This window comes from Scyliorhinus canicula, chromosome 6, assembly GCF_902713615.1.
Source record: "Scyliorhinus canicula chromosome 6, sScyCan1.1, whole genome shotgun sequence".
Taxonomy (NCBI): domain Eukaryota; kingdom Metazoa; phylum Chordata; class Chondrichthyes; order Carcharhiniformes; family Scyliorhinidae; genus Scyliorhinus; species Scyliorhinus canicula.
In genome coordinates this window covers 13300371-13324672 of record NC_052151.1, presented here as the reverse complement: position 1 = coordinate 13324672, position 24302 = coordinate 13300371, and the positions used below count along the sequence as shown (strand labels likewise).

Genomic DNA, 24302 nt, shown 5'->3' with positions numbered 1-24302 from the left:
GGGTGGATAGCAACAAGCTTTTCCCAAGAGTGGGGGTGTCAGTTACAAGGGGTCACGATTTCAAGGTGAGAGGGGGAAACTTTAAGGGAGATGTGCGTGGAAAGTTTTTTACGCAGAGGGTGGTGGGTGCCTGGAACGCTTTACCAGCGGAGGTGGTAGAGGCGGGCACGATAGCATCATTTAAGAGGCATCTAGACAGGTATATGAACGGGCGGGAACAGAGGGAAGTAGACCTTGGAAAATAGGAGACAGGTTTAGATAAAGGATCTGGATCGGCGCAGGCTGGGAGGGCCGAAGGGCCTGTTCCTGTGCTGTAATTTTCTTTGTTCCCGTCTCGTCCTTCACTCTGCCAATCGCCCTCGCCGCCTCCTGCATCCTCAGCTTGTGGGCTATTAAGCCCGGCCCTCCTCTTTGCCAGTACTGCACCCAAGTCCTGATACACCCACAGCTCGATCCCTTCCTAGGTGGACTTCCTCGTCTGCCTCACCCACCGCACTGCCATCGCTCTTGGCGGCTCGCCTGCTTCCGGCCTCCTCATCAGCGCCCTGTGCACTCAGTTGGCCTCCAGGGGCCGGTCAAAGGCCCCCTCCCCCACAAACTGCTTCAACGTTTTGGCTACATACTTGGCGGCCTTCGATGCTTCAGGCATCCCCATAAATTTTGCCTTCTGAGGTGATTCTCCACGTTCTCCTTCATCCTCTTCTGGGTCTCCCACATCACCCCCCACCTCGGCCACCAATGACACCAGCTGCTCATCGTACTCCACCACCGTCTCCTCCACTTTCCGGATCATCCGGCCCTGGGACTGCGGCCTCTGCTCCACTCCCTCAATCCCAGCATTATCCGGCTCCACCACCATGGCCAGGTCCGCCAGGGCCTCCTTCCTCTCCTGGCTGAAAATAGCGTTTAGAAATTCCAGCAGCTGCTCGGTTGACCACTGGGTGAGAAGAACAGGCCCTTTGCCCTCCGCCATCTTAGCCTGTGTCACACCTCGAAGACTCTCCTGTTCCAACAACTCCCTTCTTCTCGACCCACTCCTCGTTCATGGATCCATCCGCCAGCCACACCAGAGGAGTTACACCTTCTCCTGACACTCCTACACCTCTGTCCATCCAAAGCTTCGGCCCTCAGACAAGGAAAGGAACGGGAAATACCACCTTGAGCCGGAGCTGCCAAATGTGCGCGCGCTCACTCCATGGCCGCCACCGGAAGTCCGTGAATCCCATTTCCGCACAGCAGAAGTGTAGAGTGAATTACATATTTCCATTTTTAATCTTCCTGCAAGCAGGTGAGAAGCCTAAAGGGAAAGTGAGTCTCATTTCCAAGAACTCATTTGACTGCAAGATTTGAAAACATTATCTAGGCTGGCACTTCCGGAACTTCATTGTTGATTCGGTTAAACCAAGTTACTATCCACCAGCTCTAATTGTTCAAGTGGATACTAAAGATACCGTGACATTATTTATTTGGATAGCTCCATGGTAATGCTTCCGCCTGTTAGTCAGCCAGATGTGGATCTGGCCAAGGCCATGTAAACGCACTGCAGAATCTATAATCTAGGCCAATACTTCACTGTTGCACCGAGAAAGTGCTGCACTGTTAGATGATAATCTGAGGTTCCTTCTGTCCTCTCAAGTGGATGTAAGATATCCCAAGGCGCGCTTTGAAGAAGAATGGTGGGGGGGGGGGGGGGGAGTGGTGTGGCGGTGGGGACGTTTCCTCGCCAATATTTATCTCTCAGTCAACATTGCTAAAACAGATTATCTAGTTGCTCATTGACCTTGATGCGTTTAAAGTGGCCACGATGTTTCCCCTCATATATCAATCAGGTATTTTATTGATTGTAAAGGGTTTTGAAACATCCAGAGATTGTGATAGGTAATATATAAATGCAAGTTCTTCTTTCTTATTTGAAGGATGTTTTCTTGCTGTGCTGACCAACATTCTTCTCTCAACCAACAGCACCAGATAATGAACAGAGAGTAAAAGCAAAATTACTGCGGATGCTGGAATCTGAAACCAAAAGAGAAAATGCTGGGAAATCTCAGCAGGTCTGGCAGCATCTGTAGGGAGAGAAAAGAGCTAACGTTTCCAGTCCAGGTGACCCTTTGTCAAAGATTGAACAGAGAGCATTGCAAAGAAAAATTAGATAGATATTTAAAACAGACAAATATACAGGAGAGCGCAGTAGGTTTAAATTTTGTAAGGGGCATCCCTGTTGATTCCTTTATTTCCCCTTTCTTTATTTTTGTTGTTATCCGTTTGATCCATGGATGCTGCTTACTGGACATATATCTGAATCCATTCCCACTTGTTGTGTGGTGTGCAGTACTTCCTGACCATAATAGTCCTGGTATCTAGCAGTTAGCAGATGGAGGAACCTGGGTGCAAACCTGCACATCTCCTGAACATTTTTTCAAGCAGAACAATGAGTGATTTAATTGTTAAGTGTGGTTTCTCCCTGGAGGGAATCAATGTGTAACCAGACAAACCATTTATTCAATTAAGATGTTCTGTAAGAACCTAATGTTGGTCACGTAATAACACCTAGTGACACTTTTCTTTATTCAGATGCCATCCTTACAGACTGCTTACAGCCACATGAAGTACAGTCACAAACAATCACTGAACTTCTATCTCCAGAGACATGGTGAGTATTTTACTGGGTGATGATATTCATTTGGGTCAGCTGCTGGCACAATCACCTGGGTCAATCTAATTAATAATAACCTTTATTAGTATCAAAAGTAGGCTTACATTAACGCTGCAATGAAGTTACTGTGAAAAGCCCCTCGTCGCCACATTCCGGCGCCTGTTCGGTTACACAGAGGGTCCAATTCACCCAACAGCACATCTTTCGGAACTTGCGGGAGGAAACCGGAGTACCCGGAGGAAACCCACACACACACAGGAAGAACATGCAGACTCCGCACAGGCAGTGACCCAAACCGGGAATCGAGCCTAGGACCCTGGAGCTGTGAAGGAACTGTGCCAGGGGATTTGAGGAAAAACCTTTTTATCGAGAGGGTGGTAGGAGTTTGGGATTCGCTGCCCGAAAGAGTGGTGGAGGCAGAGACCCTCATAACAGTGCTAGTTACTGTCCTGCCCACGCCCATTTGACAGCCCATTCCTCACTTACTGTTTGGAAAGTAGCTGTGCATTCATCTATAAAAGAACTGACATGGTTTGAAAAGCAAGCCATTTGTTGCAAAACACTTTTGGGCATGCTGAGGCTATTAAAGGATATTTGTAATTTTAATTCTATCTCATTAACAATCAAAAGTTTCTCCTGCAGTATGTGGACAATGCTTTCTTCAAAGAAGCAGAAAGGAGCCAGTCAGTTTAATGGTAATGACAACTTGAGAAGTACTGAGCTCAACAAGAGTGGGAGGTGGAGTCGAATGGAAATACCTCATAGAGGTACTGGAGCGGTTCGGGCTTGGAACAGGGTTCACAGCTTGGGTAAAGCTCCTATACAACGCCCCCATGGCGAGTGTACGGACCAACAATACCAACTCCCAATACTTCCAGCTGCACAGGGGCACCAGACAAGGATGCCCACTGTCCCCACTGCTGTTCGCACTAGCAATCGAACCGCTAGCAATTGCGCTCAGGGCAGCAAAAAATTGGAGGGGGATCCGAAGGGGAGGCAGAGAGCACAGAGTCTCACTTTATGCAGACGATCTGCTCCTCTACATCTCGGACCCACAAAGCAGCATGGACGGAATCATCGCGCTCCTGAAAGAGTTTGGAGCCTTCTCGGGCTACAAACTCAACATGAGCAAAAGCGAGATCTTCCCAGTACACCAGCAAGGGGGGGGGGGGGCAGCACTAAAGGGGCTGCCGTTCAAACAAGCCCGACATAAATTCCGCTACCTGGGGATCCAAATAGCCCATGACTGGAAAGGGATCCACAAATGGAACCTCACCAGCCTGGCGGAGGAAGTAAAAAAGGACCTGCAAAGATGGAACACACTCCCACTCTCCCTCGCAGGAAGAGTCCAGACGATCAAAATGAACGTATTGCCCAGGTTCCTCTTCCTGTTTAGATCCATTCCGATCTACATCCCCAAGGCCTTCTTCATAGCGCTGGACAAACTTATCATGGCGTTCGTATGGGGGGGGGTAAAAATGCTAGGATCCCAAAGAAGGTCCTACAGAAAACAAAATCCAGGGGGGGGCTAGCCCTCCCGAATCTACAATTCTACCACTGGGCAGCAACAGCCGAGCGAGTAAGGGGATGGATCCAGGAGCCAGAAGCCGAGTGGGTGCGTGCGGAGGAGGCCTCCTGCATGGGGACCTCCCTCCGGGCCCTCGCCACGGCAGCACTCCCATCCCCACCCAAAAAACACTCCAGCAGCCCAGTGGTGACAGCCACCCTCCAATCCTGGAACCAACTGCGGCAGCAATTTGGCCTGAACAAAATGTCGGACAAGGCTCCCATCTGCAACAACCATAGGTTCAAACCAGCACTGACTGACGCCACCTTCAAAAGGTGGAGACAGGACGGGGGGACACTGACAGTCAGGGACCTATACACGGACGACAGGATCGCAACACTGGACGAACTGACAGAGAAATTTCAGCTAGCTGGGGGGAACGAGCTACGGTACCTGCAGCTCAAAAACTTCCTACGAAAGGAGACAAGGACGTACCCACAACCGCCACGACAGACACTACTGGAAGACCTACTGGACGCAAGTATCCTAGAGAAAGGGAACTGTAGTGACATGTATGGCCGACTGGTAGATAGGGACGACACCGTACTGGACGCAACAAGAAGGAAATGGGAGGACGACCTGGGGATGGAGATAGGGTGGGGACTCTGGAGCGAAGCATTGCATAGGGTCAACTCCACCTCCACGTGCGCAAGGCTCAGCCTGACGCAGCTAAAAGTGGTACATAGAGCCCACTTAACGAGAAACCGTATGAGTAGGTTCTTCCCGGAGGTGGAGGACAGATGTGAGCGGTGCCAAAGAGGCCCTGCCAACCACGCCCACATGTTCTGGTCTTGCCCCAGACTTGTGGAGTACTGGACAGCCTTCTTCGAGGCTATGTCCAAAGTGGTGGGGGTGAGGGTGGAGCCATGCCCGATAGTGGCGGTCTTCGGGGTTTCAGACCAGCCAGATCTATTCCTGGGGAGGAGGGCGGACGCCCTTGCCTTTGCCTCCCTGATCGCCCGCCGTAGAATCCTGTTTGGCTGGCGGTCAGCAGCACCACCCAGAGCTGCAGACTGGCTGTCCGACCTCTCGGAATCTCTCCAAATGGAGAAAATCAAATTCGCCATCCGAGGGTCGGACGACGGCTTCCACAGAACGTGGGAGCCATTCATGCAATTGTTCCGGGACCTGTTTGTGGCCAACGTACAAGAGGAAGAATAGTCGGGGGAAGGTAGCCGGCGGGGAGGGGGGGGGACTACGGGCTCGTTACGGGGGTTTGATGGCTAGCTAAGACCCAAAACCAAACTAAATAAATGCCAATAAACATGTTGGGGAATGTAAAATATGTATGCCGGCAAAGAGGGGGAGGCCACAGTTATTACTACGAAGATGCTCACCTGTAAATATATATGTTAATTTTTGCGTGTTTTTTTTTCTCTCTCTAACAATTTGTAATTTGTTCAATATAAAACATGAAAACTGAATAAAAAACATTTATAAAAAAAAAAGAGTGGGAGGTGGAAGGGAAGGGTGAAACACCACCAGCTCCCAATCCTTCCAGCTGCACAGAGGCACCAGGCAGTGATGCCCGCTGTCCCTGCTCCTGTTCGCTCTGACAATTGAGCCGTTGGCGATCGCCCTGCGAGACGCGAGAGACCTGAAGGAAATCTGAAGAGGAGGCAGAGAGCACACAATCTCACTCTATGCGGCTGATCTGTTCCTTTACTTCTCGGACCCGCAAAGTGGCATGAACAAAATCACAAAACTACTGGAAGAGCTCGGAGCCTTCTCCAGCTACAAACTGAACCTGGGCAAGAGTGAAGTTTTCCCGGTGAACCCGAGAGGGGAAGGGGCAGAGCTGGAAGATCTCCTATTTAAAATAGCCCAAAACAAATTGCGCTACCTGGGGATCCAGATAGCCCATGACTGGACATGAATCCACGTGGAATCTGACCAGTCTAGTGGAGGAAGTTAAAAAGCACCTACAGAGATGAGATACATTCCCACTTTCCCTGACGGGGAGGGTGCAGACAATCAAGATAACGTACTGCCAGGTTCCTCTTCCTGTTCAGATCCATACAGATCTTCACCCCAAGGCCTTTTTTCAAACAATAGACAAAATGATTATGCAGTTTATGTGGTGGGGGGGAAGAATCCAAGAATCCCGAAAACAACATTGCAAAGGAGAAGAAGCAAGGGAGGCCTGGCCCTCTCGAACTTGCAATACCACCACTGGGTAGCCCCGGCCGAGAGAGTGAGGGGATGGGTGAAGGAACCAAACACGGAATGGGTGAGGATGGAGGATTCCTCCTGCACAGGAACGACCCTCTGGGCCCTCGCCACGACAGCACTCCTATCCCCGCCAACAGAACACGCAACCAGCCCAGTGGTAGTAGCAACACTGAGAACCTGTAACTAGAAGAGGCAGCACTTCAGTCTGACCGAGGTGTCCACCATGGCCTCCATCTGCGGCAACCACAGGTTTCCACCAACCATGCAGATGCCACCTTTAACAGCTAGAGACAGGACTAGGTAACACTGGCGGTTAAGAACTTTTGCACAGGGGACAGATTAGAGACCATAAATGAGCTGATAGAGAGACTGGAACTACCGGACAGACAGGAAATCCGACATTTGCAAATCAAAAATTTTCTCCGCAAATACCCAAGGGCCCCAAGAGACACAATGTTGGAGGAGTTGGACATAGTTAGTCTGTGAAAGGGGACCCGCGGGGACATGTACGGACGGCTTTTAGAAAGGGCACACTCCCCACTAGACGAAACAAGGAGAAAATGGGAGGAAGAGCTTTTTTTTATTCGTCCATGGTCAGGCAGTGCCAGCATTTATTGCTCATCCCTAATTGCCCTGGAGGGTCTGGAGTCACATGTAGGCCAGACTGGGTAAGGACGGCAGATTTCCTTCCTAAAGGACATTAGTGAACCAGATGGGTTTTTAAGACAATCGACAATGGCTTCATGGTCATTATTAGACTTTTAATTCCAGATATTTTTTTTAAAAATTCAAATTTCACCATCTGCAGTGGCGGGATTTGAACCTGTTTCCCCAGAGCATTATTCTGGGTCTCTGGTTTACTAGTCCAGTGACAATATCATTACACCACTGCCTCCCCAGCTAGGGATGGAAGTAGGGTCAGGACTCTGGAGCGAAGCACTGAACAGGGCCAACTCCACTTCCTTCTGCATGCAGCTCAAAGTGGTGCACAAAGCACCTGAGAAGAACCCAAATCAGGTTCTTCCCGGAGGTGGAGGATAAATATCAATAGTGCCAGGGAGGCCCGGCCAATCACGGCCACATATTCCTGGGCATGCCCGAGACTCGTCGGGTTTTAGGCAGCCTTCTTCAAGGCAATGTCCAAGGTTGTGAGGGTGGAGCCGTGCCCAAGAGTGACAGTCTTCAGGGTATCGGACCAGCCAGAACTTCATAGGGAAAGAGGGACGATGCCCTTGCCTTTGTTTCCCTAATCGCACGCCGGAGAATCCTATCAGATGGCGATCAGCAGCACCACCCACAGCTGCAGACTGGCTGGCAGACCTAGTGAAATTTCTCCACCTGGAGAAGATCAAGCACCCAATCCGAGGGTCTGATGATGGCTTCTACAAAGCGTGGGGGCCATTCACCAACGTGTTCCAAAACCTGTTCGAAGCCAACAACTTAGAGGGGGGTGGGGTCACACGGGAGCCCTAGGACGTCAGAAAGCAGACAGGAATGAGAGGCGGGGGCAGGGGAGTGACCGGAAGAAACGCCACGGGGAAGGCCAGAGATAGACCGACATTTGGTCCAGAGGGCCCAGCACAAAGCCACAAGTAAAAGGCAAACACCAAACAACCATCTACAGTGAAAGAAAGGGCCTAGGTTAAGACCCAGAAGCAGCAGCGGGGGGGGGGGGGGGGGGGGGGGGGGGGGGGGGGGGGGGGGGGGGGGGTAACCAAAAAGATACAACATGTAAACTGTAAACATCTCATCTATTTTTATGTACAGTGTAAAAATGTAAACTTTAATAAAAAATATTTTTAAAAGAATTTAAAATACAGATGGAGGGTAAGGAGGTAAAATCCAATCCCAGTGTTTTTTGTTTAAACAAAGGAGACTACAATGGGATGAGGGAGAAGTTGGCTAAGATAGATGGAACAAAGACTTTATGGTGGGACAATCGAGGAACAATGGAGGAGTTGAAAAGAGATTTTTCACAATGCTGAGCAAAAGTATATACCAGAGAAAAGGAAGGACTGTAGGAAAAAAGATAATCAGCCATGGATATCTAAGGAAATAAAGGAGAGTATCAAATTGAAAGAAAAGGCATACAAAGTGGTAAAGGTTAGTGGGAAACAAACGGATTGGGAAATCTTTAACGATCAACAGAAAGCCACGAAAAAAGCTATGTAGAAAAGTAAGATCAATTGTGAGAGTAAACTAGCTCAGAATATAAAAACTGATTGCAAAAGTTTCTACAAATAAATAAAACGAAAAAGAGTGGCTATGGTAAACATTGGTCCTTTAGAGGATGAGAAAGGGCATTTTATAATGGGAAATGGCCAGGGCATTGAACAGTTATTTTGTGTCGCTTTTCACAGTGGAAGGCACAAATAACATGCCAATAATTGATGGCAAGGAAGCTATACCAGGTGAAGGCCTAGAAACAATCATTATCACAAAGGCAAGTTAATGGGGCTAAAGGTAGACAAGTCTCTTGGCCCTGATGGAATGCATCCCAGGGTACTAAAAGAGATGGCGGGGGAAATAGCAAATGGGCTTGTGATAATTTACAAAAATTTGCTGGATTCTCGGGCAGTTCTGGCAGATTGGAAAACAGCAAATGTGACACCACTACTTAAAAAAGGAAGTATAGGCCGGTTAGCTTAACTTCTGTAGTAGGGAAAATGCTTGAATCTATCATCAAGGAAGAAATAGCGAGCCATATGGATAGAAGTTGTCCCATGGGCAGTATGGGTTCAGTATGGGTTCATGAAAGGCAGGTCATGTTTAACTAATGTACTGGAATTATTTGAGGACATTACAAGCTCAGTGGACAAGGGGGGACTGCTGAATGTGATGTATCTGGATTTCGAGAAGACATTCGACAAGATGCTGCACAAAAGGCTTCTGCTTGAGATAATGGTGCACGGTGTTATGGATAATGTATCAGCAGAGTTAGAGGACTGGTTAACTAACAGAAAGTGAAGAGTGGGGATAAATGGGTGTTTTTCGGGTTGGCAATCAGTGGCTAGTGGTGTCCCTCAGGGATCAGTGTTGGGACCGCAATTGGTCTGCAGTGGAATATAGATAGTTTAAGTGAATGGGCCAGGCTCTGGCAGATGGAATACAGTGTTAGTAAATGTGAGGTTATCCATTTTGGTAGGAATAATGGACTATAAATTAATTGGTAAACAATTGTAGCATGCTGCTGTACAGAAGGACCTAGGTGTCCTTGTGCATGAATTGCAAAAGGCTGGTTTGCAGGTGCAGCAGGTAATTAAGAATGCAAATAGAATTTTGTCTTTCATTGCTTGAGCGAAGGAGTTTAAAAACAGGGAGGTTATGTTGCAGCTGTATAGGGTGCTGGTGAGGCCACACCTGGGGTGCTGTGTCCAGTTTTGGTCTCCTTACTTGGGAAAGGATGTACTGGCACTGGAGGGGGTGCAAAGGGGATTCACTAGGTTGATTCTGGAGTTGAAAGGATTGGCTTATGAAGAGACACTGAGTGGACTGGGACTACTCATTGGAATTTAGAAGAATATGGGGGGATTTTATAGTAACATAAAATTATGAAGGGAATAAATAGGATAGAAGCAGGGAGGTTGTTTCCACTGACAGGTGAAACTAGAACTAGGGGGCATAGCCTCAAAATAAAGGCAAGCAGATTTAGGACTGAGTTGAGGAGGAACTTCTTCACCCAAAGGGTTGTGAATCTGTGGAGTTCCCTGCCCAGTGAAGCAGTTGAGGCGACCTCATTAAATGCTTTTAAGGCAAAAATAATAATACAGTAGTCCCCCTTTATAACGCGGGTGTTGGGGTCCAAGACAGCCACCCGCGTTGTATCCGAGCCGCGGATATCCATGATGTGGGTTTTAAATTTATTTGAAAATCTATGCATGCGCTTCCCATTGTGAGTCTACGGGGGGCGGGGGGAGAAGTCAGACCCCCATAGACTCACAATGGGAAGCGCTAGCATAGATTTTTAAATAAATTTAAAACCCCCATCGTGGATCCAATTAAAATTTCAGCGGCCGGCTCACTTTGATCCGGAAAAGGAAGCTGCTCTCACTGAAATCAGCCGGCCGCTGAAATTGACACTGCCGGCTGCTCTCTCCCTCCAATCCAACTTTTAAGTTTTAATGTTTCTGATTGGAGGGAGAGAGCAGCCGGCAGTGTCAATTTCTTTTTTTTTCCTCCGGCTTGCCCCCCCTCCTCCCCCCACATCCTCCAACTAGACCCCTCTTCCCCCCACACCCTCCGACTCGCCCCCTCTCCCCCCACACCCTCCGGCTCGCCCCCTCTCCCCCCACACCTTCCGGCTCGCTCCCTCTCCCCCACACCCTCCTGCTCTCTCCCACAGCGTCCAGCTCGCCCCCTGTCCCCCCACACCCTCCGGCTCGCCCCCTCCCCACACCCTCCGGCTCGCCCCCTCCCCCCCCTCTCCTCCCCCGTCCCCCAACACCCGCAGGGCCCCCCTCTCTCCCCCAACACCCGCAGGGCCCTCCTCTCTCCCCCAACACCCGCAGGTCCACCCTCTCTCCCCCACACCCCCAGGGGGGTCTCCCCCACACCCACAGGGGGGGTCTCCCCCACACCCGCTCCCCCCCAACACCCGCCCCCCCCACCTCTCCCCCCCCCAACACCCGCAGGGCCCTCCTCTCTCCCCCAACACCCGCAGGTCCACCCTCTCTCCCCCACACCCCCAGGGGGGTCTCCCCCACACCCACAGGGGGGGTCTCCCCCACACCCGCCCCCCTCCTCTCCCCCCCAATACCCGCCCCCCTCCTCTCCCCCCCCAACACCCGCCCCGCTCCTCTCCCGCCCCAACACCCGCAGGGGCCCCCCTCTCTCCCCAACACCCGCAGGGCCCTCCTCTCTCCCCCAACACCCGCAGGTCCACCCTCTCTCCCCCACACCCACAGGGGGATCTCCCCCACACCCGCCCCCCTCCTCTCCCCCCCCAACACCCGCCCCCTCCTCTCCCCCCCAACACCCCGCCCCGCTCCCTCTCCCGCCCCAACACCCGCAGGGCCCCCCTCTCTCCCCCAACACCCGCAGGGCCCTCCTCTCTCCCCCAACACCTGCAGGTCCACCCTCTCTCCCCCACACCCACAGGGGGATCTCCCCCACACCCGCCCCCCTCCTCTCCCCCCCCAACACCCGCCCCTCCTCTCCCCCCAACAACCCGCCCCCCTCCTCTCCCCCCCAACACCCTCCCCCCCTCTTCTCCCCCCCCAACACCCGCCCCCCCTCTTCTCCCCCCCCAACACCCGCCCCCCCTCTTCTCCCCCCCCCAACACCCGCCCCCACCTCTTCTCTCCCCCCCAACACCCTCCCCCCCTCTTCTCCCCCCCAACACCCGCCCCCCCTCTTCTCCCCCCCAACACCCGCCCCCCCTCTTCTCCCCCCCAACACCCGCCCCCCCCTCTTCCCCCCCAACACCCGCCACCCTCTTCTCCCCCCCAAACAACCCGCCCCCCTCTTCTCCCCCCCCACACACCCGCCCCCCCTCTTCTCCCCCCCCCCTTCTCCCTCCCCCCCAACCACCCGCCCCCCCCTCTTCTTCTCCCCCCCCCAACACCGGCCCCCCCTCTTCTCCCCCCCCCCAACACCCGCCCCCCCTCTTCTCCCCCCCAACACCCGCCCCCCCTCTTCTCCCCCCCAACACCTGCCCCCCCCTCGGCAGTGTCAATTTCAGCGGCCGGCTGATTGTTTCAGTGAGAGAGCAGCTTCCCTCTCCGGATCAAAGTGAGCCGGCCGCTGAAATTGACACTGCCCGCTGCTCTCTCCCTCCAATCCAACTTTTAAGTTTTAATGTTTCTGATTGGAGGGAGAGAGCAGTCGGCAGTGTCAATTTCAGCGGCCGGCTCACTTTGATCCAGAGAGGGAAGCTGCTCTCACTGAAACAATCAGCCGGCCGCTGAAATTGACACAACTGACAGTTGGGGTCCATAAGCCCCCCCCCCGCGGTATATCGCGAACCGCGGTATTGCAGAGCGCGGTATAACGGGGGACTACTGTAGTAATATAATAATTGCTTATTAGATCATAGAATTTACAGTGCAGAAGGAGGCCATTCGGCCCATCGAGTCTGCACCGGCTCTTGGAAAGAGCACCCTACCCAAGGTCAACACCTCCACCCTATCCCCATAACCCAGCAACCCCACCCAACACTAAGGGCAATTTTGGACACTAAGGGCAATTTATCATGGCCAATCCACCTAACCTGCACATCTTTGGACTGTGGGAGGAAACCGGAGCACCCGGAGGAAACCCACGCACACACGGGGAGGATGTGCAGACTCCGCACAGACAGTGACCCAAGCCGGAATCAAACCTGGGACCCTGGAGCTGTGAAGCCATTGTGCTATCCACAATGCTACCATGCTGCCCTTATTGTCACAAGTAAGCTTCAATGAAGTTACTGTGATAAGCCCCTAGTCGCGGGCGGCACGTGCACAGTGGTTAGCATTGCTGCCTACGGCGCTGAGGACCCGGGTTCGAATCCCGGCCCTGGGTCACTGTCCGTGTGGAGTTTGCACATTCTCCCCGTGTCTGCGTGGATTTCACCCCCACAACCCAAGGATGTGCAGGTTAGGTGGATTGGCCACGCTAAATTGCCCCTTAATTGGAAAAAAAAATAATTGGGTACTCTAAAATAAATTTTTTAAGCCCCTAGTCGCCACATTCTGGCGCCTGTTCGGGGAGGCCGGTACGGGAATTGAACCCGCGCTGCTGCCTTGTTCTGCATCACAAGCCAGCTGTTTAGCCCACTATGCTAAACCAGCCCCAATCCCAGATAGATAGATTTTTGAACATAATTAAGGGCTACGGTGAGCAGGTGGGTAAATGGAGCTGAATCCACAAAAAGACCACCCATGATCTCATTGAATGGCGGAGTGGGCTTGAAGGGCCACATGGCCTACTCCTGCTCCTAGTTCCTATGTCATTATGTTATATTATCTATGCTTTGTGTATATGGTAGGTGGAAAAATTGCAAATCTCTTATTCAGTTGTTTTTTCCACTATCATTTATGTCAGGCCATCATCCCGAGAAGCTCTGGTCCCAGATAAGGAGCGCTATCCAGGAACTTTTCCTCATGAAAGAATTAGAGCTAATAAAATATGGTGACAACTATAAATCTACAAGGTACGTGCCATCATCAGACTAATCTACTTTTTGTACAAGGTGCAGCTGTTCAGAGCAATACAGGGGACTTTCCTGCAGTAATCTGGCTCACTACAACTTTTGAACCAGAAATTGTATTGTGTTCCAATCCCAAACCCTCCACTATCTAGAAGGAGAAGAGAAATAGGTATGTGGGTGCACCATCACCTCCAAATTCCCTTCTGACTTCACATCATTCTCACTTGGGGATACATTATACACCCTGGAACCCCCAACCTAACACCATGATGGGACCACCTTCCCTATGTGGACTGCAGTATTACAGGAAGTCTGCTCACCACCACCACCTCAAGGAGAATTTTATAAATGCTGGGCTTGCCAGTGTCCCCCATACACCAAGGATGAATTTAAAATAATAATATTTCCCCAAATCTAACCACTTTCATCTGCTTTTATCCTGAAGGCAAGGATACTTAATGGAATTATTTTCACAGATGTCAGCATCCTTCTGTTACCTCACCCTGACCTTGTGACCAGGGAGACTTAGCGCGCGGCCAAGCCTGATTTCATCCTCAGCCATATTCAGACGTACTTTCTGGTAGTGATTCAACAGCAGTTTGATGTTTCCTTCAAGATATGGTGGAAATGAGAGGAGGGTGCTCATTACACTCTGAACTTGAGCTGTAGGTTATGGAGAAGTCTCAGGAGATGTACCGCTTGTCACCTATGCTCTGTTTGCTCTTGTAACTATGGCATTGATATGACTAATTCATTTAAAGTTCTGGTCAATAGTGACCTCGCCTGCCCACCTGAAGGTTTTGATAGATTCAGGAGGATGGTGCCATTGAAATAAGTGGTTGTTCCGAGGACACTTGCCTGCAGAATCCTGCATCAGTGGCCTGAGCTGCCAGCAATTGTCCTCTTAATTGATTTTGGTGGTGGGAAAGGAGTGTGGTGGTGGGGAGGGGATTAAACAGTTATTTCCTGTTTTGTGGTGTGTTGGAATAGGGGGATTGGTTCTGTAGTCAAAGTCACTGCAAGGATTGGTTCCATTGATCTGATTGATGGGGAGGTTAGCTTCTATTGATTGACTGGGTGGGAGATTGGTTCCTATTGCCTAATTGCTGGGGAGATTGCTTCATCGTATCAAATTGACAGGGGGCTTGGTTCTTCTTGATCGAGGGTGGTTTCAGTTATCCAATTCACAGCAGGAGTGTCACCATTAACTCGATTTTTATTAAATAAAAAGTTCCCCATATGCGGTGGTGGGATTTGAGCCCAGGTAGCCCGAGCATTATCCCGGATTACAAATCCAGTAACAATACCACAGTGTTGACAGGAGGATGATTCCCATTATCCCATTGTCAGAGGGATGATGCCCATTGTCAGAGGGATGATTCCCATTATCCCATTGTCAGAGGGATGATGCCCATTATCCCATTGTCAGAGGGATGATGCCCATTATCCCATTGTCAGAGGGATGATGCCCATTGTCAGAGGGATGATGCCCATTATCCCATTGTCAGAGGGATGATGCCCATTGTCAGAGGGATGATGCCCATTATCCCATTGTCAAAGGGATGATTCCCATTATCCCATTGTCAGAGGGATGATGCCCATTATCCCATTGTCAGAGGGGTGATGCCCATTGTCAGAGGGATGATGCCCATTATCCCATTGTCAGAGGGATGATGCCTATTGTCAGAGGGATGATTCCCATTATCCCATTGTCAGAGGGATGATGCCCATTGTCAGAGGGATGATTCCCATTATCCCATTGTCAGAGGGATGATGCCCATTATCCCATTTTCAGAGGGATGATGCCCATTGTCAGAGGGATGATGCCCATTATCCCATTGTCAGAGGGGTGATGCCCATTATCCCATTGTCAGAGGGATGATGCCCATTGTCAGAGGGATGATGCCCATTGTCAGAGGGATGATTCCCATTATCCCATTGTCAGAGGGATGATGCCCATTGTCAGAGGGATGATGCCCATTATCCCATTGTCAGAGGGATGATGCCCATTGTCAGAGGGATGATTCCCATTATCCCATTGTCAGAGGGATGATGCCCATTGTTAGAGGGATGATTCCCATTATCCCATTGTCAGAGGGATGATGCCCATTATCCCATTGTCAGAGGGATGATGCCCATTATCCCATTGTCAGAGGGATGATGCCCATTGTCAGAGGGATGATTCCCATTATCCCATTGTCAGAGGGATGATGCCCATTGTCAGAGGGATGATTCCCATTATCCCATTGTCAGAGGGATGAGGCCCATTATCCCATTGTCAGAGGGATGATGCCCATTGTCAGAGGGATGATTCCCATTATCCCATTGTCAGAGGGATGATGCCCATTGTCAGAGGGGTGATGCCCATTGTCAGAGGGATGATGCCCATTATCCCATTGTCAGAGGGGTGATGCCCATTATCCCATTGTCAGAGGGATGATGCCCATTGTCAGAGGGATGATGCCCATTGTCAGAGGGATGATGCCCATTATCCCATTGTCAGAGGGGTGATGCCCATTGTCAGAGGGATGATGCCCATTATCCCATTGTCAGAGGGATGATGCCCATTGTCAGAGGGATGATGCCCATTATCCCATTGTCAGACGGATGATGCCCATTGTCAGAGGGATGATTCCCATTATCCCATTGTCAGAGGGGTGATGCCCATTGTCAGAGGGATGATGCCCATTATCCCATTGTCAAAGGGATGATGCCCATTATCCCATTGTCAGAGGGATGATGCCCATTGTCAGAGGGATGATGCCCATTGTCAGAGGGATGATGCCCATTATCCCATTGTCAGAGGGGTGATGCCCATTGTCAGAGGGATGATGCCCATTATCCCATTGTCAGAGGGATGATGCCCATTGTCAGAGGGATGATGCCCATTATCCCATTGTCAGAGGGATGATGCCCATTATCCCATTGTCAGAGGGATGATGCCCATTATCCCATTGTCAGAGGGATGATGCCCATTGTCAGAGGGATGATGCCCATTATCCCATTGTCAGAGGGATGATGCCCATTATCCCATTGTCAGAGGGATGATGCCCATTATCCCATTGTCAGAGGGATGATGCCCATTGTCAGAGGGATGATGCCCATTATCCCATTGTCAGAGGGATGATGCCCATTGTCAGAGGGATGATGCCCATTATCCCATTGTCAGAGGGATGATGCCCATTATCCCATTGTCAGAGGGATGATTCCCATTATCCCATTGTCAGAGGGGTGATGCCCATTGTCAGAGGGATGATGCCCATTATCCCATTGTCAGAGGGATGATTCCCATTATCCCATTGTCAGAGGGGTGATGCCCATTATCCCATTGTCAGAGGGATGATTCCCATTATCCCATTGTCAGAGGGATGGTGCCCATTGTCCCATTGTCAGAGGGATGATGCCCATTATCCCATTGTCAGAGGGATGATGCCCATTGTCAGAGGGGTGATGCCCATTATCCCATTGTCAGAGGGATGATGCCCATTGTCAGAGGGATGATGCCAATTATCCCATTGTCAGAGGGATGATGCCCATTGTCAGAGGGATGATTCCCATTATCCCATTGTCAGAGGGATGATGCCAATTATCCCATTGTCAGAGGGATGATGCCCATTATCCCATTGTCAGAGGGGTGATGCCCATTGTCAGAGGGATGATGCCCATTATCCCATTGTCAGAGGGATGATGCCCATTGTCAGAGGGATGATGCCAATTATCCCATTGTCAGAGGGATGATGCCCATTATCCCATTGTCAGAGGGATGATGCCCATTATCCCATTGTCAGAGGGATGATTCCCATTATCCCATTGTCAGAGGGATGATGCCCATTGTCAGAGGGATGATGCCCATTGTCAGAGGGATGATGCCCATTGTCAGAGGGATGATGCCCATTATCCCATTGTCAGAGGGATGATTCCCATTATCCCATTGTCAGAGGGATGATGCCCATTGTCAGAGGGATGATGCCCATTATCCCATTGTCAGAGGGATGATTCCCATTATCCCATTGTCAGAGGGATGATGCCCATTGTCAGAGGGGTGATGCCCATTATCCCATTGTCAGAGGGATGATGCCCATTATCCCATTGTCAGAGGGATGATTCCCATTGTCAGAGGGGTGATGCCCATTGTCAGAGGGATGATGCCCATTGTCAGAGGGATGATGCCCATTATCCCATTGTCAGAGGGATGATGCCCATTATCCCATTGTCAGAGGGGTGATGCCCATTGTCAGAGGGATGATGCCCATTATCCCATTGTCAGAGGGATGATTCCCATTGTCAGAGGGATGATGCCCATTATCCCATTGTCAGAGGGGTGATGCCCATTGTCAGAGGGATGATGCCCATTATCCCATTGTCAGAGGGATGATGCCCATTGTCAGAGGGATGATGCCCATTATCCCATTGTCAGAGGGATGATGCCCATTGTCAGAGGGATGATGCCCATTGTCAGAGGGATGATGCCCATTATCCCATTGTCAGAGGGATGATTCCCATTATCCCATTGTCAGAGGGATGATGCCCATTATCCCATTGTCAGAGGGATGATGCCCATTATCCCATTGTCAGAGGGATGATGCCCATTATCCCATTGTCAGAGGGATGATGCCCATTATCCCATTGTCAGAGGGGTGATGCCCATTGTCAGAGGGATGATTCCCATTATCCCATTGTCAGAGGGATGATGCCCATTGTCAGAGGGATGATGCCCATTATCCCATTGTCAGAGGGGTGATGCCCATTGTCAGAGGGATGATGCCCATTATCCCATTGTCAGAGGGATGATGCCCATTATCCCATTGTCAGAGGGATGATGCCCATTGTCAGAGGGATGATGCCCATTATCCCATTGTCAGAGGGATGATGCCCATTGTCAGAGGGATGATGCCCATTATCCCATTGTCAGAGGGATGATTCCCATTATCCCATTGTCAGAGGGATGATTCCCATTATCCCATTGTCAGAGGGATGATTCCCATTATCCCATTGTCAGAGGGATGATGCCCATTGTCAGAGGGATGATTCCCATTATCCCATTGTCAGAGGGGTGATGCCCATTATCCCATTGTCAGAGGGGTGATGCCCATTGTCAGAGGGATGATGCCCATTGTCAGAGGGATGATGCCCATTGTCAGAGGGATGATGCCCATTATCCCATTGTCAGAGGGATGATGCCCATTGTCAGAGGGATGATGCCCATTATCCCATTGTCAGAGGGGTGATGCCCATTATCCCATTGTCAGAGGGATGATTCCCATTATCCCATTGTCAGAGGGATGATTCCCATTATCCCATTGTCAGAGGGGTGATGCCCATTGTCAGAGGGATGATGCCCATTATCCCATTGTCAGAGGGATGATGCCCATTATCCCATTGTCAGAGGGGTGATGCCCATTATCCCATTGTCAGAGGGATGATTCCCATTATCCCATTGTCAGAGGGATGATTCCCATTATCCCATTGTCAGAGGGGTGATGCCCATTGTCAGAGGGATGATGCCCATTATCCCATTGTCAGAGGGATGATGCCCATTATCCCATTGTCAGAGGGATGATGCCCATTGTCAGAGGGATGATGCCCATTATCCCATTGTCAGAGGGGTGATGCCCATTGTCAGAGGGGTGATGCCCATTATCCCATTGTCAGAGGGATGATGCCCATTGTCAGAGGGGTGATGCCCATTATCCCATTGTCAGAGGGATGATGCCCATTGTCAGAGGGGTGATGCCCATTACCTAATTAACATGAGGATCCTTCCCATTACCTAATTAACATGAGGATCCTTGCCATTATTTATTTAACATGAGGATCATTTCCATTATTTAATTGACATGAGGATCATTTCCATTATTTAATTGACGTGGGGCGGCGCGGTCGCACAGTGGTTAGCACTGCTGCCACACGCCGCTGAGGACACAGGTTTAATCCCTGCCCTGTCACTGTCCGTGTGGAGTTTATACATTCTCCCTGTGTTTGCGTGGGTTTCGCCCCCACAACCCAAAGAGGTGATTTTTTTATTTTTATTTAGAATACCCAATTCATTTTTTCCAATTAAGGGGCAATTTCCCGTACTGGCCTCCCCGAACAGGCGCTGGAATGTGGCGACTAGGGGCTTTTCATAGTAACTTCATTTGAAGCCTACTTGTGACAATAAGCGATTTTCATTTTTCATTTAGCATGGCCAATCCACCTACTCGGCACATCTTTGGGTTGTGGGGGCGAAACCCACGCAAACACGGGGAGAATGTGCAAACTCCAGTGACCCAGAGTCGGGATTGAACCTGGGACCTCGGTGCCATGAGGCAGCAGGGCTAATCCACTGCACCTCCGTGCTGTCCCCAGGTTAGGTGGATTGGCCACGCTAAATTGCCCCTTAATTGGAAAAAATCTGAGTACTCTAAATTCATTAAAAAATCGAATGAACATGTGGATCATACAGTCACTACAGTACAGGAGGCCCCATTCGGCCCATCGAGTCTGTACTGACCCTCTGAAAGAACATCCTACCTAGGCCACGCCCCCACTGAGAAGAAGACCAACAGGGCAATTCGCCAGCGGTCAGGTTTGGATTATTCTGACCCTGACTGACCCAGTGCCTCTGGCTGCAGATTCGGGTGCAGCCATTACACCTCGCCCCACCATCACCCAGCAACACCCTCAGCCGGGTGACATTTTGCCATCGGATGCTGGGCCCAGCGACGCTTCTGCGCAGGCCCCTGTGGGTGCCAACAGTGAGTTGCGCGGCCTCGAACCAGAGGGTGCTCTGTCCCAGCCACAGATTCTGGAGAGAAGCACTGAGGGACAAGGAGTCAGCCTGGAGGGGTCTCCAGAGATAGAGGTCTCCCCGGTGTGTGACCCTCTCCCCCGCAAACGGCTTCACTCCAGGTTTATTTCCATAGATGTCACGCCCAGTCCCCGAATAAAAGAGGCGAAGGGATAGTGAAGAAATCCCAGCAGCTGCTGCTGTCCCCCGAGCAGGGTGCTTCGGGGTCGGACAGGAGCCTAGGGGGCCCGTTCCACATAGTACAATTTAGCACCCCGGATTTGTTCAATTTCTCAGGGGATGGATCAGCGATAACCTCCTGCTTCTTAGTTTCTTAGCGGGTTATAGTTTGGAAGACCCAACCGCTGTCTTTGGGCACCTCTGCCACCCTCCCGGACCTGTTTCCGAAGTTATTTTCGGGGCCTTGCGGTGACCAGGGGGCGAAGCAGGCACCTCACCAACTGCTCCCGCTGGCCCGGGACCTCAGGAGGAGCCTGAGGAGAGCCCGCTTGTCGAGTGGCGGTGCAGGATCATAGCGGGCCGTGGGTTGGTTGGTGGGCCCGTGTCGCCCGCCGCACTCAGTGTGGTGGAGGATTCGGGCCCGGAGGGCAACTGCGCGAAGGCTGTCAGGAGCGGAGGGTGCACATGAGGCTCTCTGCAGTGGGGTGTGGGTCTCACTTGTGCCTGACACCGTTTCGCCCCTCACTCCCTCTGGGGGACTCCTGGAATCTGGAACATCATAATTGAAGGTTCTTTTGTTTTTCTGCCTCCATAGATAGTTCAGGCAGTGTCCAATTGGACCCCACTCCGCCAACATCCTGACTCCCTCCACCCTTCCTTTCCCTTCTGTTGGTACAGAGGTGAGGGTATCTGGTCTCTCCAGCGCAAAGTTTGGTGCTTGTACCATTTGTTTTTTGTACAACTATGGTGTGAACTGTTTTAATAATCAGAATATCCACCCTCCCCCTCCCCGTACATTGTTACTGAGGGGAGGATACCCTGTTTCACCAACACAAAATTAGTGTTTGTACCGTTCGGCCTTGTATATATTTTTTACTTTTTTAATAAAAAGATATGGCCAATCCACCTATCCACATTCCCATTATCGAATTGACAGGGGGATTATTCCCATTATCGAATTGACAGGGGGATTATTCCCATTATCGAATTGACGGGAGGATTATTCCCATTATCGAATTGATGGGAGGATTATTCCCATTATCTAATTGACAGGGGGATTATTCCCATTATCTAATTGAAGGGAGGATTATTCCCATTATCGAATTGACGGGAGGATTATTCCCATTATCTAATTGACAGGGGGATTATTCCCATTATCTAATTGACAGGGGGATTATTCCCATTATCGAATTGACAGGGGGATTATTCCCATTATCGAATTGACAGGGGGATTATTCCCATTATCGAATTGACGGGAGGATTATTCCCATTATCGAATTGACGGGAGGATTATTCCCATTATCGAATTGACAGGGGGATTATTCCCATTATCGAATTGACAGGGGGATTATTCCCATTATCGAATTGACAGGGGGATTATTCCCATTATCGAATTGACAGGAAGGTGGTTCATATGATCTGATTGCTGGGCTGGTTATTTTCTATTGATTTATGGGGAGGACGTTCCTGTTTATCATTTCTTTACTTGATTTTTTTTGGCAGGAATTTCTTTGAACTGGTTCGTTTCGACTTTGTTGTTGATGAAGATGTTAAAGTTTACCTGATGGAGGTATGCTGCTGTTTCACTGAATTATATAACAATCAGATTATAGAACTGGGGGCTCACTGTTTTAAATATTGCCCTTACCTTATTTCCTCTCCTCACCTTTGGAGATTGCCTTTTGCTCGGGTACATTATCTCAGCCAGTCATCATTCTCCATTTGTGACCATGAGTGTTGGATGCTTTGGTTAACCCTGGGAGATATTAGAAGTCCAATCCTATCCCCATCTAAAGTGTGCCCTCATTCACTCTCCAGCCTGGTTTACTGAATAATAATTGACGATGGAACTTTAAAACATTGATGGGCAGCACAGTGGTTAGCACTGTAGCTTCACAGCTCCAGGGTCCCAGGTTCGATTCCCGGCTTGGGTCACTGTCTGTGTGGAGTCTGCACGTTCTCCCCGTGTTTGCGTGGATTTCCTACAGGTGCTCCTGTTTCCTCCCACAAGTCCCGAAAGCCCTCTTTGTTAGGTCATTTGGACATTCTCAAATTTCCCTCAGTGTACCCGATGTAGCCACCTGGGGTGACCACTGCCCGACACAAAATGGAAGATTGCAAGGAATGCATGGAAAATGGACATGTTGTAAAAAGCAAGCAGCTTGCAGAGCACTTGTATATTTGGACTGCTGCAGAAACCAGTTTTGACTGTTGCAGAAACCTGACAGCATTATGAAAAGAAACAGTTAACATACTAATGAGGCAATACCGGGCGATCCCCAGATACAATGGAAACAAGTTAAACACAGATCGATACATTGAATGGAAGGCCAGACTTTTCGGCGCCAAAGAAGCCCAAAGCAATAAGCCCCAAGAACCGCCCCGGTGATCGAGGGATTGCCCCGCTATTGGGGAATTCAAATCAATCGATTGGGAAGAGACCCAATCGATTGCGAGAGTATAGAGGGTCCGCCCAGGTGGGCGCAAGACCCTGAGAGGATTATAAGACAGAGACCGCGACCCCAGCTCTCTCTCTCTGTCAGCCTCTCCTTGACCAGCTAGCCCTCCCAGCAGAACACCGTTGCAGCAGAAGAACCTTGTGCAGGAGAGGTCTGGACAGAAGCCGCCAGCAAGTAAGTCACAACGCACGCTACGGGAATAGACACTCCTGACCCCTTTAGACCATAACCACTGGAAGCCTGTGGACCCAGGACAAAGCTAGAAGCCGTTGTTCCCTGATCCGGAAGTCCCCTTATCCAGATAAGTATTTGGCCTATTAGCGGTAGGATTAGCCTAGTCTTATAGTTTGTATGCATGATTAGTAGATTATTGTAATATTATAAACGTGTCTTGTTTGAACTTACTAATTGGTGTATGGTTTTATTGCTTTGAAGTTGACCTTGAAACTTGTGGCGGTATCTTAACGATACCTGGCGACTCCAAAGCTAAGTAACGAAACAGAGCCAAATTGAGTGTTAAGCACACTCACCCAGAACGAGCAACATTTAGTGGCGACTCTGATGGGACTCGACTAGAAGTGGCCCCCCCCCACTCCGAGAGAACCCAGAAATTTGAATTTGAAATCCAATTGGGAAAAGGAAAAACCACAAGTGTTCAAGGAGTTCAAACCAATAGTCATACTTCGGAAGTGTGTTTTTGCATGCGTAACTAAAAGGGTTGTGAGGTAAAACCGAGAGATTTTTGTTGCGACAAACTGTCGGGAGTTTTATGAGTCGGAACATAGCGAAAGCCGTACCCGTATTTTATAAGCATTGCCTTATTATCCCTCGTTTCAAAATTAAAAGAGAGCATAGGAGAAAAAGAAATGGCCATGCAGGCAATGGAACGCCTCATGAACCCAGAGCAGTTCGTGGTCGCAGCGACCAACAGCAGCAGAGTAGGTCAGTGTCCCGTGTGGGAGCTGGAACTCAGGAAGTACCTCAAAGGGAAAGGATGGCCCCTTTGGAGTGAGTTTTGTGTGAATGGGGAGACAGGTCCCGGGAGTATAGGACATACTTGGTGGGAGAAGCTGTCCGAAATTCACAAGAAAAGTTTAAGTAAAGCACGTAAGCCGATGGCAATTGTGTCCTGCTTGGCACAATTGCGAGGCACAGAGGAGGTCGTCAGGACGCTCCGAGCAGAGTTAGAGGAGAAGAACAGAATGAGCAAAGTGGATGTTAGCGACATCGAAAAGGAGAATTTAGGATTAAGGCAACAACTGGCAGATAAGGATAGAGAGGTGGATGATGCCAAGAGGGCACATCAGTCTTGTCTAGCCCATCTGAGCAGCTCTCAAGTTCAGTATGAAAAAGCCTATCAAGATGTGCAGCGT

The 24302-nt window shown here is 50.1% G+C and overlaps 1 protein-coding gene across 1 annotated transcript in view; it reads left to right on the top strand.

Moving 5' to 3' along the window:
* LOC119966995 (probable tubulin polyglutamylase ttll-15) overlaps positions 1 to 24302 on the top strand; it is a 163156-nt gene that overhangs the window by 94897 nt on the left and 43957 nt on the right. Inside the window, exons 9-11 of the mRNA XM_038798973.1 lie at positions 2572 to 2650; positions 13416 to 13524; positions 21974 to 22040. Of these exons, the coding sequence (XP_038654901.1) occupies positions 2572 to 2650; positions 13416 to 13524; positions 21974 to 22040 (255 nt within the window). The remainder of the gene's footprint in view (positions 1 to 2571; positions 2651 to 13415; positions 13525 to 21973; positions 22041 to 24302) is intronic.